Below are 15945 nucleotides of genomic sequence, written 5' to 3'. Positions count from 1 at the left end.
TCTGTTTCTGTTGCCCCCAGGTGACTATGCCCAGCTCAGTTTGCGAATAATGTATCTGGAAGCTGGCATGTATGATGTCCCAATTGTCGTGACGGATTCAGGGAACCCTCCCTTGTACAACATTTCCATCATTAAAGTGAAGGTGTGTCCATGTGATGAGAATGGAGACTGCACTACCATCGGGGCTGTCGCTGCAGCTGGCCTGGGAACAGGTGCCATCATAGCGATCTTGATATGCATCATTATTTTACTAAGTAAGTGTTACACCAGGTAACGTGTGCAGAGATCTAAAGTCAGAATCATTCTCATTGAAATGGAAGGTTTATGAGCATATCCCTCCGGTAGATCACAGAGCAACCAAATTCCATTCTCTCCTAGAGATTTGACTAATTAACTGCACTTTAACAATTCAGCTGTGGCCAAGGAAATGGGTCGTAAAGCCAGGACTGTCATTTGAGGTGACATAGTCTCCTTTTAAGTTAGCAGCTGCGTCATCAAACAATAAGAGAAGCAACAGGTTGGAAGCAAACTCTTGTGCAAAATATTTACAGTGAATCGTGGTCCACGTGATGCTGAACTTCAGATGCCTTTATTATTTATTTATGTATTATAGAGAATTGGTGCCGGGAAGCCCACTCAAAACACCTCTGTGTCCATCCTTCTGCCAGGTTACCCTTATGTGACACTGTTCCCGGAAATGCGGTTGGCGAAAGAGGTCCTCCTAGGATTGATGTAAAAGCATCAGTGTTCCACTTCCCTTCCTGCCTGCCTCCTCCCTAGTCTCACTCTTACATGCTGAATCTTTCAAGGTGCATACCAGCTTCATACAAAGGGTGGAAGGTGCAGACCACACTGCTGGTGATTCACTCCTCTGCACTCAAACTGCCATCACTACAATGTAAGCAGGATGGACTGAATCACTAACCCACAACACTTTGCCCCAGATCCTTAATGGTGCTTAGGCCTCTGTCTGCCTCTTTAGGCACCTACATCCATCATTTAGGTGTCATTTGTATTTTCAAAGCTGCTACTCAGCTGTCACCTAATCCTGGAGGTACCTAAGTCCGCTAGGTACTTAACATTCCTCAAGTCATCATTCGCAAACCACAGAAGTGCTGATACCGCTCCCCAGCTAATGAGCCACTCAGAGCCCTGGTTCAAGATGAAGCCCACAGGCCCTGAAGTCAGATTCTCAAACCAGGCAGGGGAATGCCTGTCTTGCCAGCCAGACCCAATCCTATAGATCTGCGCTCAGAGCACACCTAGCACCCATTACATGCCAGCCCCAGCATCAGTAGAGGCAGGCCACCAATAGGGACTGCAGAACACCTGGACAAAAGATGCAGGCGGCAAAGAGAAATGTACAGTGAGCATGAGAGAGCTACTGAGTGTGAGTAAGAGACAGAGAGAGGGAGTCGGTTTCACCTGCAAGGACTTGTGCTTCCTAAACAGTTGACCTGGCTTAGGTGCCAAACTCCAGGAGAGGTGATGTGGCTGAATATCCCAAGGAGAGGGCTTGGCTGTCTGCAGCTCATCAGCCAGGCACACCAGATACCCACATAGGCACCTAAGCTCCTCTTCTTGCCTCCTCCCCACTCCTCTCCACAGCTTTTCACTCCTGGAGAGCTTAGGCAACTCCCCACTGAGCCAGCTGGTTTCTGCAAGTCCCTTTCTTAGGCACTTAACTATCCCCATGCAGCTCAGAGCTGAAAATTCCACCAGGGTTAGGCATCGCAGTGCTGAGTGGAGCAGTGTGTAGGTACCTTTAAGGATCTGGGCTTCTGGGCTTCTATAAGGCCTGTCATTCGAGTATCTCAAATGGATTTGCAAACATTAAGTCTCACAATAACTTTGCAGATTATGTGTTATATGTTTAGACCCATTTTATAAATGAGTTAAGTGAGGCACTGAGAGGTTAAGTGACTTGTCCCAGGTCGCACAGCAAGTGAGTGACAGAATACATAATTGCACCCAGATCACCGACCTGTCTATCTGACTATGGTGCATTCAGGTTGCTGCTCATGGCATTTAGAAACCAAGTCCCTGACTACTGGTTCCTGCTGTACCTATTTCAGGTGTTGGATTTCAAAAGAATGACAGATATTCCCATCACTTGTAAAAATTCAAGTCTGAAGAACACTCAGGAAAGAGAGTTGAAACATACATTGGATTCTTTAAGACAAAGACATAAATATACATCCCCTCAAGCTGGCTGAAACAAGCAAAATAAACATGGTCCAGCTCACATTTTTAAGAAGCGAGTGTACAAGTAGATCCAGTCTTTACATCACTCCTTTGTACATACCTTTTTTTGGTAAGGAATCATTTCATAACAGAATTAAGCTTGATATATCTGGCAAAAGATTGGACTACTTGGCCCAGAATTTTACAGGTATTTAGGTGTTCTGCCATTCAGTATTGCAACACCTAACTAATTTAGGAGGCTAAATCTCATTTTCAAAAGCTTAAATCGCACTGTCTTTCAGTCAGAGGCTCCTAAGTGCCTAAGTCACTTTTGAAAATGAGACTTAGGCGCCTAACTCAGGCTGACTGAAGCAACACCTAAATGCCTCTAAAAATCTTGATTTCTATCTACTATAATTTACTCCACATGCAAGCTAACCACCTTCATTCATTTGCAGAGTTACAGTTTTTGTGGCTGGGTCTAGGAATGGTAAAAATGGAGTTCTGTCGTTGTATTCTATTCTAATTCAAGGTCTCGTACAGCCCTTATCACTCTAGTATCTGAGCACCATTGTCAAATTGTCAGCAAGAAACATTTGCTATTCACAAGCCTGCTGAAAGAGTTGAAAGAGGCTGTATCACAGAGGTTTAAGGGGAAGATGCCCTGTTTCTAGCAGTGCCATCATTCCTGGGCTTTCATGAGCGCTAACATTAACTAAATGTATACACATTTAAAAATAAAAATATCATTATAACTTCAAGCAGGAGTTGGCACAGTAGGAACAGATAAAAAGAAGCACTGAAATGTGCAATGAGGTAACTATTCATCAGGAAACACAGGATGAAACTGTGGGACTCCCATTAAAGTTAATGGGAGTTCTGGTGCTAAATCACACTTAATATTTACCCCCAATGTATTTAAATGGAGAGCAGACAGAGCAACTTATGCCATGAATGTTGCCTAATATATATATGCTACGGTACATTAGAAGAGTAGGATTCCATTGGCCATACACTCAGCCCTCTAGGGCTTGAGTTTCAATGATGGGAGCATACAGTTGTATATATAATTTATACATGCAAATGCAAAGATGGAGCATTAAAGCAGGGTATTTGCATCTGCACATACGCAGCTATGCACTTAACGGTCCACGTGTGTGTGGAAAAAAGTCTCATGAAAATGCAGTATTTGTAGAATAAAATGTGATGCAGATTTGTCACACTCGGCTCTGAAAATCTGTCTCTTATTAGTTACACAGGGTACAAAGGATTATCTGGTCCCTACATCTAAATTATTAATGCTTTTTTATGGCCACCTCTTCCAACATAAACATAAGCTGCAAGTATAGGGAGCTGCCCCTGCATTTGCACATAGTGACAGGCAGTGGTATGTCCATGCACAGTGCCACTGTGTGCAGCATGGTTGTCCTTTGTAATAAGCAGGTGTGCTTTTTGCAGGTGCATGATGTGTGTGTGTATGCAGGCCTGATTTAAGCCCCATCAGCTGAAATGTTGGCCTTTAATGTTGATTTCGTAAAAAAGACTGAGGACATAGTAAAACTTTGAACCAGAAGTAACAGATGCAATAGACCACAAGACTTCCCTTTGCTGCCTCCTGTATAAATCAAACTCGAAAGTGTGATTTAAACATTTGAAAATTCTATTGACTAAAATTAACTTCAGCTGACAGACACTTGATTTAAGATATTCCTTTTTCATTGTCGGATACATTAGCCCATTTTAAATTATGGTTTTTATTACAAAAGCTTATTTTTACATTCATTGTCATTCTAATTGACTTTTTTAATGTTCAAGAACGGCAAAGGCCTCTATCAGTGATGGAAAATGTAATTTGCGATGAGAAGACCTTTTCAGTTACATTGTCCTACTGTCTCACCTCTTTATTTTGAAAGATATATTTTATGCTGTGACCTCTCAACGATGGTGTGGAAAAAGGCACATATGATTTTTTTGCTCCGTAATTCATTCTGGAATCAGGCAGGTCAAGCTTTATAAGTCAGACCAAGCAATAGGATATACTAGCTGCAGGAGCAGATTTACCATGAAACAAGCCGTGGGGTGGCATGGGGCACCCAATGACAGGGGGGCCCCCAAAATGCAGGACAAATATCTGATAACCTGCCTCTGAGTCCTGGCCAATGGTGCAGCAGAGCTCAGGCAGGCTGCCTGCATGCCATGGCCGGTGGCCCCACACCGCTCCTGGAAGCAGCCAGAGCTCAGGCAGTGCATGGAGACCCGCTGCTCCCCTCCCCGCGAGGGGCACGCAGAGACATGCCAGCATCAGGGCTAAAGTGGCTCCCTGCTCACTCTGCCTCCCTCCATCCATGCCATGCCACTCTCAGAAGTGGCCAGCATGTCCCTGCGGCCCCTGGGGTGTGTGTCTCCACATGCTGCCCCCGCCCCAAGCGCCGACTCTGCAGCTCCTATTGGCTGCGGGGGATGGCGCTTGCGGGCAGCAGCATGTGGACACCGCCCTGGCCCACCCCCCTAGGAGCCACTGCCAGAGGAGTGTGTGTGCCTGTCGCTTTGGGAATCAGGCCGCACGAGGTAAGCCCCACCCCCCTACCTCAACCCACCTGCCCCAGCCCAGAGTCTGCACCCTGCACCCAAACTTCCTCCCAGAACTTGCACCCCTCACCTCCTCCCACACCCCAAACCCTGGCCCAGCCCAGAGCCCACACTCAGCACCCAAACTCCCTCCCAGAGCCTGCCCCCTAAACCCCCTCCTGCATCCTAATCCCCTGCCCCAATCAAGGTACCTCACTTTATTTTCATTTACTTCCCATTACTTTTAATATAGGAGGAGGATGAATTAAAAAAAAGAATGAAAGACAGGGTTGGGGGGGAAATAAGAGAGAATGTTCTTTTTCTTGGCTGGGGCCCGAGTGGGGGACAGGGGCGACAGTGAAGCTGCGCACAGGACACCACTAACCCTAAATCTGCCACTGACTAGCTGAATAGGATACACTATCTGTGGCTGCAAGCAGTAGAAAGTTTCTTTCTTTTACCTTGGTGCAATGTTTTTTTCCCTTCGTACCTGACGTATTAGCTGCCACACTTGAGGAAAGAACTATGCAGTAAAAAATTGTGAAGGGTGAAGACAATAGATTTCAAGAAAAACTACATGCAGAGTTAAAATGGATCTAATAGCAGTAATACAGCTTCCCATTCTGTCAGGTGAATAAAAGGACGGAGAGAGAGAATGCACGACATCTGCTATTGACACTTTGAAGGTCTTTTTTTCAAGGTAGCTGTAAAGGCATTAATGGCACCATTTTCCCAAAACACGATGGAAAAGTAGCATTAAAAAAAAAGACCCTGATAACCATTATAATATTGTCTTTGTGTGCCAGGCAGGAAGCTTGTTGTGAGAGACTTGAAAAAAAATGACAAGAAAAGGACTTCAGTCATCTGCTAAATAGTCAAGAGGTTTTATATGAGAGATAAGAGTTACATTTTTTTCCAATTTTTATTTTACTCCAGAACAGATCTAGGATACGCTGTAAAGAAACATAGAACTACCTGAAAATAGTTCTGTTAGCTAGCAGACAGGGATGGCAGGCAGTTGGCACACAATGGCAGTAATTAGTTGTCCAGTCCTCTTCTCTTCACTTCAGTGAATTCTTGTTGGGTATAAATACTGTAGCGCTCAGAAGAAAAGAAAGAGGAAGAACTCAGAGCTTCCTAACCACTTTAGATGAAAGGACTTTGGATAGCTCGCCTTGATTGCAAGTCCCTTGGAGTCCACACAGCCCAAGTTTGTCTCATTTTCCCTCTTGTGCTCAGTGAAGTGATACTGAGGCACCATAAGGAGACAAGGAGAAAAAATGTTTTAAAAACCACAGCGAGACAGAGCAAAATATGAAATGTTCATTCCCATTGGCCAGCTTAATACCTGGGGAGAGCTAGAGCCTCCAAATAGAATTTGAAAACCCTGCATTCTCCCTGCAGATGTCTCTTCACTTGGGAAAAAGATGTGTTCTGAAGGTGAGTTAGCTAATATGTAGGAACTAACATGAGGTAAAATTTTAGTGATGACAAGGTGATCTGTGGTTTTAATATGAGTTAGCAGGGTGAGGCAAAGACTATAGCAGGGGCAGGCAAACTTTTTGGCCTGAGGGCCGCATCCAGTTTCCAAAATTGTATGGAGAGCCGGTTGGGGGAGGCTCTGCCTCCCCAAAAAGCAAGGCGTGGCCCAGCCCCTGCCCTCTATCTAACACCCCCCACACTTCTCACCCCTGACGCCCACTCCCCGGGACTCCTGCCCCATCCACCCCCACTCCCTGTCCCCTGATGGCCCCCCTGGGACTCCTGCCCCATCCAACCCCCCTGTTCCCTGACAGCCCCCAGACTCCCCACTGCCCCATCCAACCCCCTGTTCCTGACTGCCCCCTCAGGTCCCCTGCCCTTCTCCCTGTCCCTTGATCACCCCTGGAACCTCCCACTGCCCCATCCAACCCCGTCCCTTCCTGACTGCCCCCCCCCCGGGCCCTTGCCCTTCTCCTTATCCCCTGACCAGCCCCGGAATCCCTGCCCCTGACTGCCCTCCACCACCCATCCAACCTCCTCTCTCCTTCCTGACTGCCCCAGCTGGGACCCCTGCCCATTCAACTCCCATTCCCTGCCCTCTGACTGCCCCGACCCCTACCCACACCCCTGCCCCCTGACCACCACCCCAAACTCCCCTATCCTCTATCCAACTGCCCCGCCCTCTGCCTCCTTATCGCACTGCCGGGAGCACCAGTGGCTGGCAGCACTACAGCCGCGTCGCCCAGCGCACCGGGACAGACAGACAGGCTGCCCGGCTGGAGCCAGCCACGCCACTGTGCAGCACAGAGCACCGAGTCAGGCTGGGCTCTGCAGCTGCGCTGCCCCAGGAGCTCACACCCCCACCACCCAGAGCACTGCGCTGGTGGCAGGGCGAGCTGAGGCTGCATGGGAGGGGAAACAGCAGGGGAGGGGCCGGGGGCCAACCTCCAGGAGCAGGAGCTCAGGGGCCAGACAGGAGGGTCCTGCGGGCTGTAGTTTTCCCACATCTGGACTATAGGGACCCTAGGGTGTATATGAGTCTGCTAACTCATGTTAAAACTACAAGCTGCCTTATCGTCACTAGAATTTTACCACATAGTAGTTAGCACGTTAGCTATCACCAGTTAAGAACACTTTTTCTCCTAGTGAAGATAATGTGACAGAGCCATAGTCTGATTGTTCTTTTCTCAGCTGTATATCAATTATTTGAGTAAAAACTAGAATAATGGTGAAGTTTTTTTAAAGCTAACAACAAGAGAAGTTGCATTACATAGTGTTAGTGGAGACCTGTGAGAGTCCTCAGTGCTGCTAATTTGTCTCACTCTGTTAGCCTTTTTGGAAAGTACAGCCCCTGGGAGATGGGGCTTTGAATAACAAGGTTATGGAGCTAGGAAGCTGGCATCGTGTTTGTGTAGCACTGTTTAAGTGGCAACCATCTTCCTGTGATTTAAGAATGATTTATCTACCTGTGTCACTGTAGCATCTGAACCAGGGAGATTAACTACAGCCTGGTGTATAAAAACCGATGCCTCAAGAACTTAATTCTGTGTTACCAGAAGTGGTCTTGCACTTTCTTGTGCTGCAAAACCCAGCATCACTCCCTGAAAGGGTTTGAAAGATCCTTAGATCCATTCTCCAAGCAGGCACCAGAAAGCATTTCTGAATGCTTTAGTTAATGTGATTTTGGAAATATAGAAAGCCCCTCCCACCCACCACCCAAAAAAAGAAAGAGAATGATTCCAAATTGAATTATATGGACTAATGTTATCCACTCCATTACATCTCTTCTGAGTAATTTGCAGATCATTAAGGGGGAAAAAAGATCACAGCAGTGTCATCTTATAAACTCAAAGGGCATTATTGTTCTGCCACTGAAAATCACCCACTCATGGGAAACTGCTCAGCATTAGACTGCGGCTTGGTTGCTTCTTAGATCTTGAGGCCTCTTCCCCGTTCCTTCATCCTCCAGCTCTTGCAGTCACTTGCGTTTTAGAATAAACACTTTGAGAAAGCTACTGTTCTCCCATTTTCTGTTCATTTCCTTTTGGATTGTGCATGTGGCTCCTTTCAACCTTGGTCTCCATCAACACGCTGAAAGGAATATGGGTAGCAAGGAGCTTTTGGAGGAATCTACCCCCCCTCACGCCATTGATCTGTCCCTTTTATATTCTTAACATGCAATAACAGGTTAGAATTGCATGAAGCTTAGTAGTAGAATGTAAGTATTGGGGTTTGTAATCCATGCTAAAAGTTACAGTATTTGCAATTTATTCCAGGCTTGTTTGGTTAAAATGTACACCTTGAAACATTCAGAGGATTCTATCACTGGAAGTATTCACAGCAAGAGCTGGGTGATGTTTGGTGTGTTGATTTTGGTGGTTTCCTGAAATGGTTCTATTTTGTATAAAATATTTCAGTGGTCATAGTGCCAGAGAAAGAGAATAGGAATGACACTATCACACAGTGGTGAGGGCACTCATGGTGGGGGGAGACCAGGGGGTCCAGTCCCTGTTCCTCTGGATATTTAATTACTTATACAAAATGGAACAGCTTCAACAGGACAGCTTGGAAGATATCCGTCCTATAGCCTGTTTGGGGCACTCATCTGGGAACGGAGAAACCTGAGTTCCAGCCCTTCTTCTAGAGTGGGCATCTGAAGCTGACTGTCCCACATCTCAGGAGAAAGCCCTAGCCACTGGGCTATTGAGTATTGAATCTAGCCCTTCAATTGCCTTGGTTTTATTTAAAATACCTGAAAGTTTGGGTTTCAGTTCTACCCATAATGATTTTTTTTTCAGTTTTTTGGAACTACTAGCAAACCAAAAAGTCGCTTGTTCCCCCAGTTCTATTTACAACAGCATTAACCGCTAACACTGCTAAATAAATGTCGTCGTAGCAAAATGGAACTAATCACACAGAGATGGTACATACCTCTGCTGCTTCTGGGTGTATAAATCAGGATGTGGCTCTTCATTGGCAGCCGCATCCCATCTGTTATGGAAGCAGGGGAGGGGAAAGGTTAGAGTGTTTTAACATGCTACCTTCAACCGACACAGCTCGTCCTACGATGTGAAATCTCACTACTCTGGCTTCTGTCATTCATTGTTGCAGCCATGGTCTTGCTGTTTGTGGTGTGGATGAAACGCAGGGAAAAGGAGAGGCATACGAAGCAACTTCTGATCGACCCTGAAGACGATGTGCGGGACAACATTCTGAAATACGATGAAGAGGGAGGTGGAGAGGAAGACCAGGTGAGGAGAGCTGAACACTCAGCCTGGGACCGCCCAGAGTAATTTCTCTGCATCTTACAAACCTCAAAATCTTCATTCTGCTCCCAAGTGTGATATTTTAGATAAGAAGTGGCTGCCAGGCTCATCCTGGCCAGGGAGTAGTCATGAGATATATATTAGCTGTTACAGAGGTGTATTAGAAGTTACAGTTTATATTGTGGGGGTCATTGATTTATATGCACAGCTTCAAATTCTTTCCTCATTTATGCCTGTGCAACTCAGTGTTTGGTACACTCCTTGTCCCCCCAAAACCTTCCCTGGGGAGACCAAGACCCAAACCCCCTGGGTCTTCAAACAAGGGGAAATAAACCATTCCTCTTCCCCTTTCCTTTTCCCTCCCAGATTTTCCCCTTCCTGGGTTACCCGGAGAGATACTGTAATTCAGACTTCTTGAATCTTAAAACAGAGAGGAAATTCATCTTCCCCTCCCCCTTTCCCTCACCAATCCCTGGTGAGTTCAGACCCAGTCCCCTTGGGTCTTACACAAGGACAAAATCAATCAGGTTCTTAAAAAGAAAAGCTTTTAATTAAAGAAAGAAAAAGTAAAAATTATTTCTGGAAAATTAAGATGGAAAATGTTTACAGGGTCTCAGCTTTAAAGGTAGTCCTGGAGAACGCCGACGTAATAAACGCCCTTCCTACAACTGTAATGCCCTAACCTGCGGGGGCCATAACACCCAATTCAAACGGGAAGACCGACGGTGCGGAGGCGACACACAGGTCACCATGAGTCGCATTCATCCCATGGCCGCCAAAGTCCATTAAACCTCTCCACCAGGCCCATTGGTTGATGGTGGTAGGGTTGAACCAAGTGATCATCCCCTGAGCTCCCAAGATCTTCATGGTCCCTGCCAGGAAAATAGTTCCTGAACTGTAAGGAATGTCGGAGGCTAACTACCCTGGCAAAAATGTTTTGTTAGGCCTACACAATGTTTATTAACCCTGGTTTGCCTTTAGACTACTGCTGTCCAGCCATTGGTAGCAAAGTCCCACGAAAATCAAGTAAGGTACTGCTTGCCTCTGGGGTCTTTTTTGGGAAGGACCCAGAATATCCACAGCTACTCAGTGAAATGGGACCCTCAATTAATGGGGAGTGCTGAGAGGGCCTTGACCTGGTCTTGGGCTTCCCACTCTTCGGCACACCTCACAAGACCGGACATAAGGCAACGTCCTTGCCCATCCCCTCCCAGTGGAAGGACTTCCCAACCTGTCTTGGTTCTGTTCACCCCACATGGCCACTGGGATGATCATGAGCTAAGCTTAAGAGCTTCCCCGTACTAGTTGGAACCACCAACTGTTTTGCGGATGCAGTCTTCCTGGTGTCCACCAGAAAGAGTCCCTTGTATAAAATCCCTTGTTCCACAACAAAACCGGGATCGATTAGAAGAGGTGAGAGGTGTGAGGTGCCCGTGCTGCCACCGACAAGCTTTCTGAAGGCTGTCATACTGCTCCTGCTCAGTCTGGAACTGTTCCCTTGAGGCTGGAGACATCGGTTCCTCCTTAGACTGTGGACTTGGGCTTGGTCCCTCTGGAAGCGATGTAGGTGATGGGGTGTTTTCGTTGCTGGTGATCCGCTCTCCGCTGGGGCACGGGTGGTATTTCAGCCTGGCCTGAGCCTCTTGGGTTGGTTGTCTGCTGCTTCTGCCAGTTCAGGCCCCTGTTCAACCCTCTGCGTTGGGGTTGAAGATGGGGTTGCAAGCGCTGGCATCAGTGCTGCAATGGTTCTGGTGCTGGTTGCTTCCCAGTTCTGGTTCTGGGACTGGAGGCACTTGTGCTGTTGCTGTCATTTGGCAGGGAGTCCAGGTCACCCATCTCTGTCTGGGTTCCTGGTGACACTGAACGGGGCCCTTGTGGACAGCTCAGGAACAGGGATGGGTCTGGAAGCTTGCCTGGCTTGGCTGCGTGTAACCATTCCACCCTTGCCCGCTTTACCTGGTTGGCTAAGTCTTCCCCAGTAAGCAGGGATGGGATAAATTGTCACTAGACTGCAAAAGTCCACATTTCTGACCAGACCCTTTGTACTGGACAGGCAGTTCAGCTGTAGAGCAAGTCTCCAGATTTTGACATGAAGGTAAATTGTCACTTGGCCTTTGGGTTGATGACATTTGAGGGTCCACAAGGATTGGTGGATAGCTGACACTTGTGCCCCCGTGTCTCTCCACGCGATAACCTTCTTTCCGCCCATTCTCCAAAGTTTCCCTTGCTCCGAGGGTATTTGAGAGGCATCGGGCCTGGGGATCTTTGATTGAGGTAGTGTAATGAACTGCACAGACATTGAGTTTCTTGGAGCAGTTGCCTTTATATGTCCCACTTCATTACATTTAAGCATCGCCCAGCTACTGGTCACTGGGCGAGGTGGTTTACAGGAAGGTGAGGTGGGAGAATAGGGAGTCAGGGCTTTAACTTGGTTGGAGGTGGTCTGGTGTTTTGCGCCCTGGGAATAGGGTTTATTGTCTGTGTGCCCCTATGATATTCATTCCCCTTGACAGTGCTTTTTTCTTTTTGCCACTTCCACCCATCTGGCTCCAATCTCCCCCGCCTCGGTTACAGTTTGGGCTTCCATCTAGGATGTACTTTCTATTTCCTCAGAAACACCCTCTAAGAATTGCTCCATTTGTATTAGGAGGTGCATGTGTCATAGCTTTCCTACTCAGATCTAAACCTTAGATTCAGAAAATGAGATGCTAGCATGAAACCTCCAAGCTTAATTACCAGCTTAGATCTGATAGCGCTGCCACCAGCCAGGAATTCCAGTGCCTGCTCACTCTGGTCCCCCAAAACCTTCCCGGGGACCCCAAGACTCAGATGCCCTGAGTCTCACAAACAAAGGGAAACAACCCACCCTTGTCCCTCATTACTTCCTCCCTGGATGACCCTCGGAAGATTACCTGCTTTGTTTCAATTCTCCCACGAATTCCCTGTGAGCTGCAGACTCAATCTCCTGATGCCCAACTAGAAAAAAAATCCAACAAGTTTAAAAAGAAAGCTTTATATAAAAGAAAGAAAAAGACATAAAAATGTCTCTGTACAAGGTGACAATATACAGGGTTATTGGCTTAAGAAAAAAAAATGAATAAACAGCCTAATCCAAAAGAAATAACAATTTAAAACATTCCAGCAAACCACACACATGTAAATACAAAAAAAAACAATATAAGCCTATTGTCTTTCTACCTTGTACTTACAACTTGGAAAACAGAAGATAGAAAGCCCTGGGAATAAGAATTTACCCTGACATTTGCCATATAGCTTCACAGTGGAAAAGAAAACCACCCAAACATATTTAGGATGTCTTACAAATTAGGCCAGAAATTAAGAATTGAAAGGCCATTGAGGACTATTACGGAAAATACAGAAAAAGCCACAGCTCAAGCAAACCCTGGGGCCATGGAACCCAGGGTGAGGGTGGTAGCTGCTATCTGATTTTACTGCAGCCATCTAAACTGTGAAATACACATTTTAATTATTGAAATATAGATTTGTTTATATAGTTAGTTGTTCATATAGGTTGGCTTGTGCAACATTTTACCCAGTTCAGACAGGTTTATGAGCTAATTGCTGCACTGACCCATATTACGTCAACATCTGGAAATGCCCATCCATGCTGCATTGGTCCCAACTCATACAATGGAACAATGCTTCTTATATATGCTCATGCAACACCGCTGAAGCAACAGAGTTGCACAGGCATAAATGGAGAAGAACTTGAAGTGTGCATCTATAAATCAGTGCCCTCCCGTCATAAACAGATAGTTAGGGTAATGATCTCTTTTACTGGTAAGAGTTAACAAGCTCAGTGAACCTGCTGACACCTAGCCAAAGGACCAATGGAAGCACAGATACTTTCAATCTGGTGGAGGGAAGTCTTGTTTTGTTTATGCTGTTTGTCTGTTCTTGTTCATCTCTTGGATTAAGACCAACAGACCAGTTTCCAGCTTCAAACAGTCTTATCAATGTCGTCTAAAATGTAAGTAGCTGATAGGAGGCGATCAGTCTTTATATTTGTTTTCTTTGATTTGCAAATGTGCTTTTGCTGGAAGGTACAGAAGAAACCTGTTGCTGTAAACTTATACTTAAGCTAGGTCAGGAGGGAGTCCCTCTGGTTCTATTAAAGCTGAAACCCATGTAAACATTTTCCATCTAATTTTCCAGAAATAATTTTACTTTTTCTTCTTTAATTAAAGCGTTTCTTTTAAACGACCTGATTGATATTGTCCTTGTTAGACGCAAGGACTGAGGTCTGAACTCACCAGGGACTGTGGGGGAAGAGGCAGGAGGGGGAAGAGTGAATTTCCTCCTCTTTTAAGATTCAAGAAGTGTGAATCACAATGATCTCTCTGGGTAACCCAGGGAGGGAATCTGGGAGGGAAAGGAGAAGGGGAAGGGATGGTTTATTCCTTGATTTGAAGACCCAGGGGGTTTGGGTCTTGGTCTCCCCAGGGAAGGTTTTAGTGGGACCAAAGGGTGTACCAACCACGTATATTGTTGGTTGGTGGCAGTTACTACAAGATCTAAGCTAGAATTAACTTAGAAGGAGCATGCGGGTCCCCCACGTTCTGGACGCTAAAGTTCAAACGTGTGGAGGACCCTGACATGGTGGCAGCGAGGGGACGCGTTATTAGAGACTCAAAAGCAGTGAGTTTTTTTTCTCTCTCCTTTCAACTGCTTGGAAACAGTCTCAAAGCCAGTAGGATTTTTTTTCTTCTCTCTGCTAAGCTGTTTGAAAGCAGGCGGTGGGTGGTGAGAGGGGTTAAAACTACAGCCAGGGGGAATTTTTTTTGTCTCTCCTTTTGGCTGAGGAAAGACCGCCTGAAGCATAGTTGTTAAGTTCTTTAACAAGGGTCTTCGTTAAAAAAAGGAGGCTTAAGCTGTGAGCCAGCAAACCAGCAAAGGGGATTTGCAAATGAATTGTTTGTTTTCTTTCTACTCTTTGGGCAAAGTATAGTTAGCAGTCTCTGTTGCAAGCAACCCTGAGGAAGCAGCCAGAGCTGCAGCATTTTCAGGCAGTAAGCAGCAGAGGGCGCAGTCAGCATAAGGAAAGCAGGAACAATGACGTTCCAGAACGGGCAAGATCGGATCGAAAGAACAGCCAAAGAAGCAGACCACAGAAGGACATGGAAAAACAAAAAGAGATAGAAATAGAGAAAAAGAGATGGAGGTAAAACAAAAAGAATAGAATGGAAAAAAGAGACAGAGCTGAGAAAGAGAAGAAAAGCCACAGAGGCTGCCCACAAAAGAAGAACAAAGCAAAAGAGGCTGCCCACAGGAGACAGATAAAATGAAAGAAAAAGAGAGGGAAGAGAGGGAGAGAGAGAGAAAGCATGAACTGGAAGTGTAAACTAGCCAAATGTTCCAGGCACCCTTACCCGCCCTTTCTCCAGGTACTGTTCCCATCCCAGAAATTTCCCATACAAGGCAGGTGATGACACTTGAGGCCTTCTTAGAAAATTTTGAAAGGACCTGCCATGGGTACAACATCTCTGAAGACCAGTCACATGATAGAGCTGAGGACCACAGCTCAGTGGACCCCTAGCAGAGGTGGTGGCTGAAATGCACTAAGGAACACATGAACAAATATAATTTTTCAAACCAAGACCAGAATCAGAATGGGGCTAACACACTGAGCATGCCCGTCGTGGTTTCAGAGCCCTAAGGTGGAAACCAGATGTGTTATTCACCGACATGCCTACCACATTGGAAAGAATTATGATGCCTGGGATTAATTCAGGAGCCAATGTTAAACTCTGGATGACTGCTGTATAAACAGATGCTAAGGGTAAGTGTTCTTTTACCTGTAAAGGGTTAACAAGGGAACCAACACCTGACCAGAGGACATCAGGAAACAAGATTTTTCAGATCTCAGGGAGGGAAGGTTTTCGGTGTGTGTTCTTGTGTCTCGTTGTTGCTCTCTAGTATCTGAGGGACACTCTATCTCCAGCTTTGCTTCATACGTAAGCCTTATGTGTGAGTGGGTGTGGGTGTCTGGTTCATAGAATCTAGAAGAATTAAAGGGTGGAGAGACCCTCAGGAGGTCAGCTAGTCCAGCCCCATCTCAAAGCAGGACAACCATTTACCAGCCTTTTTGTCGGGGGTCCAGGGGAGATTCCACTTCCTAGGTAACCCTGTTCCCGATCTGTTTTCTAATATCACCTATCGACCCTCCCACTGCAACTTGGACATCCACTCCTTGTTCTGTCATCTGCAAACCACTGGAGAACAGCTGAGCTCCACCTCTCTGGGGACCCAGAGGTGCGGCCATAACAATCCCTGGACAAAAGTTCCTCGCCAATTAGCACGACACCACACTATCATTCTCGTTGCCCTCCCGCTGTGCTCTCTCTCCATTTGTCCACACGCCTTCTGTAGTGAGGGTTCAAACTGGACAAATATCCCAGATGTGGTTCACCATGCTTGCGACGGG

General features: G+C 46.2%; 1 protein-coding gene across 2 annotated transcripts in view; it reads left to right on the top strand.

Annotated features, from left to right (window-relative positions):
- The window catches only part of CDH4 (cadherin 4), a 706159-nt gene that overhangs the window by 679095 nt on the left and 11119 nt on the right, over positions 1–15945 (top strand). For both annotated transcript variants that reach the window (XM_032802286.2, XM_032802285.2), the window contains exons 13-14: positions 21–254; positions 9346–9485. In XM_032802286.2, the coding sequence (XP_032658177.1) occupies positions 21–254; positions 9346–9485 (374 nt within the window). The remainder of the gene's footprint in view (positions 1–20; positions 255–9345; positions 9486–15945) is intronic.

This window comes from Chelonoidis abingdonii, chromosome 14 (assembly GCF_003597395.2).
Source record: "Chelonoidis abingdonii isolate Lonesome George chromosome 14, CheloAbing_2.0, whole genome shotgun sequence".
NCBI lineage: Eukaryota > Metazoa > Chordata > Testudines > Testudinidae > Chelonoidis > Chelonoidis abingdonii.
Note: the sequence above shows the minus strand (reverse complement) of the source record. Positions and strands in the feature narration are given on the sequence as shown.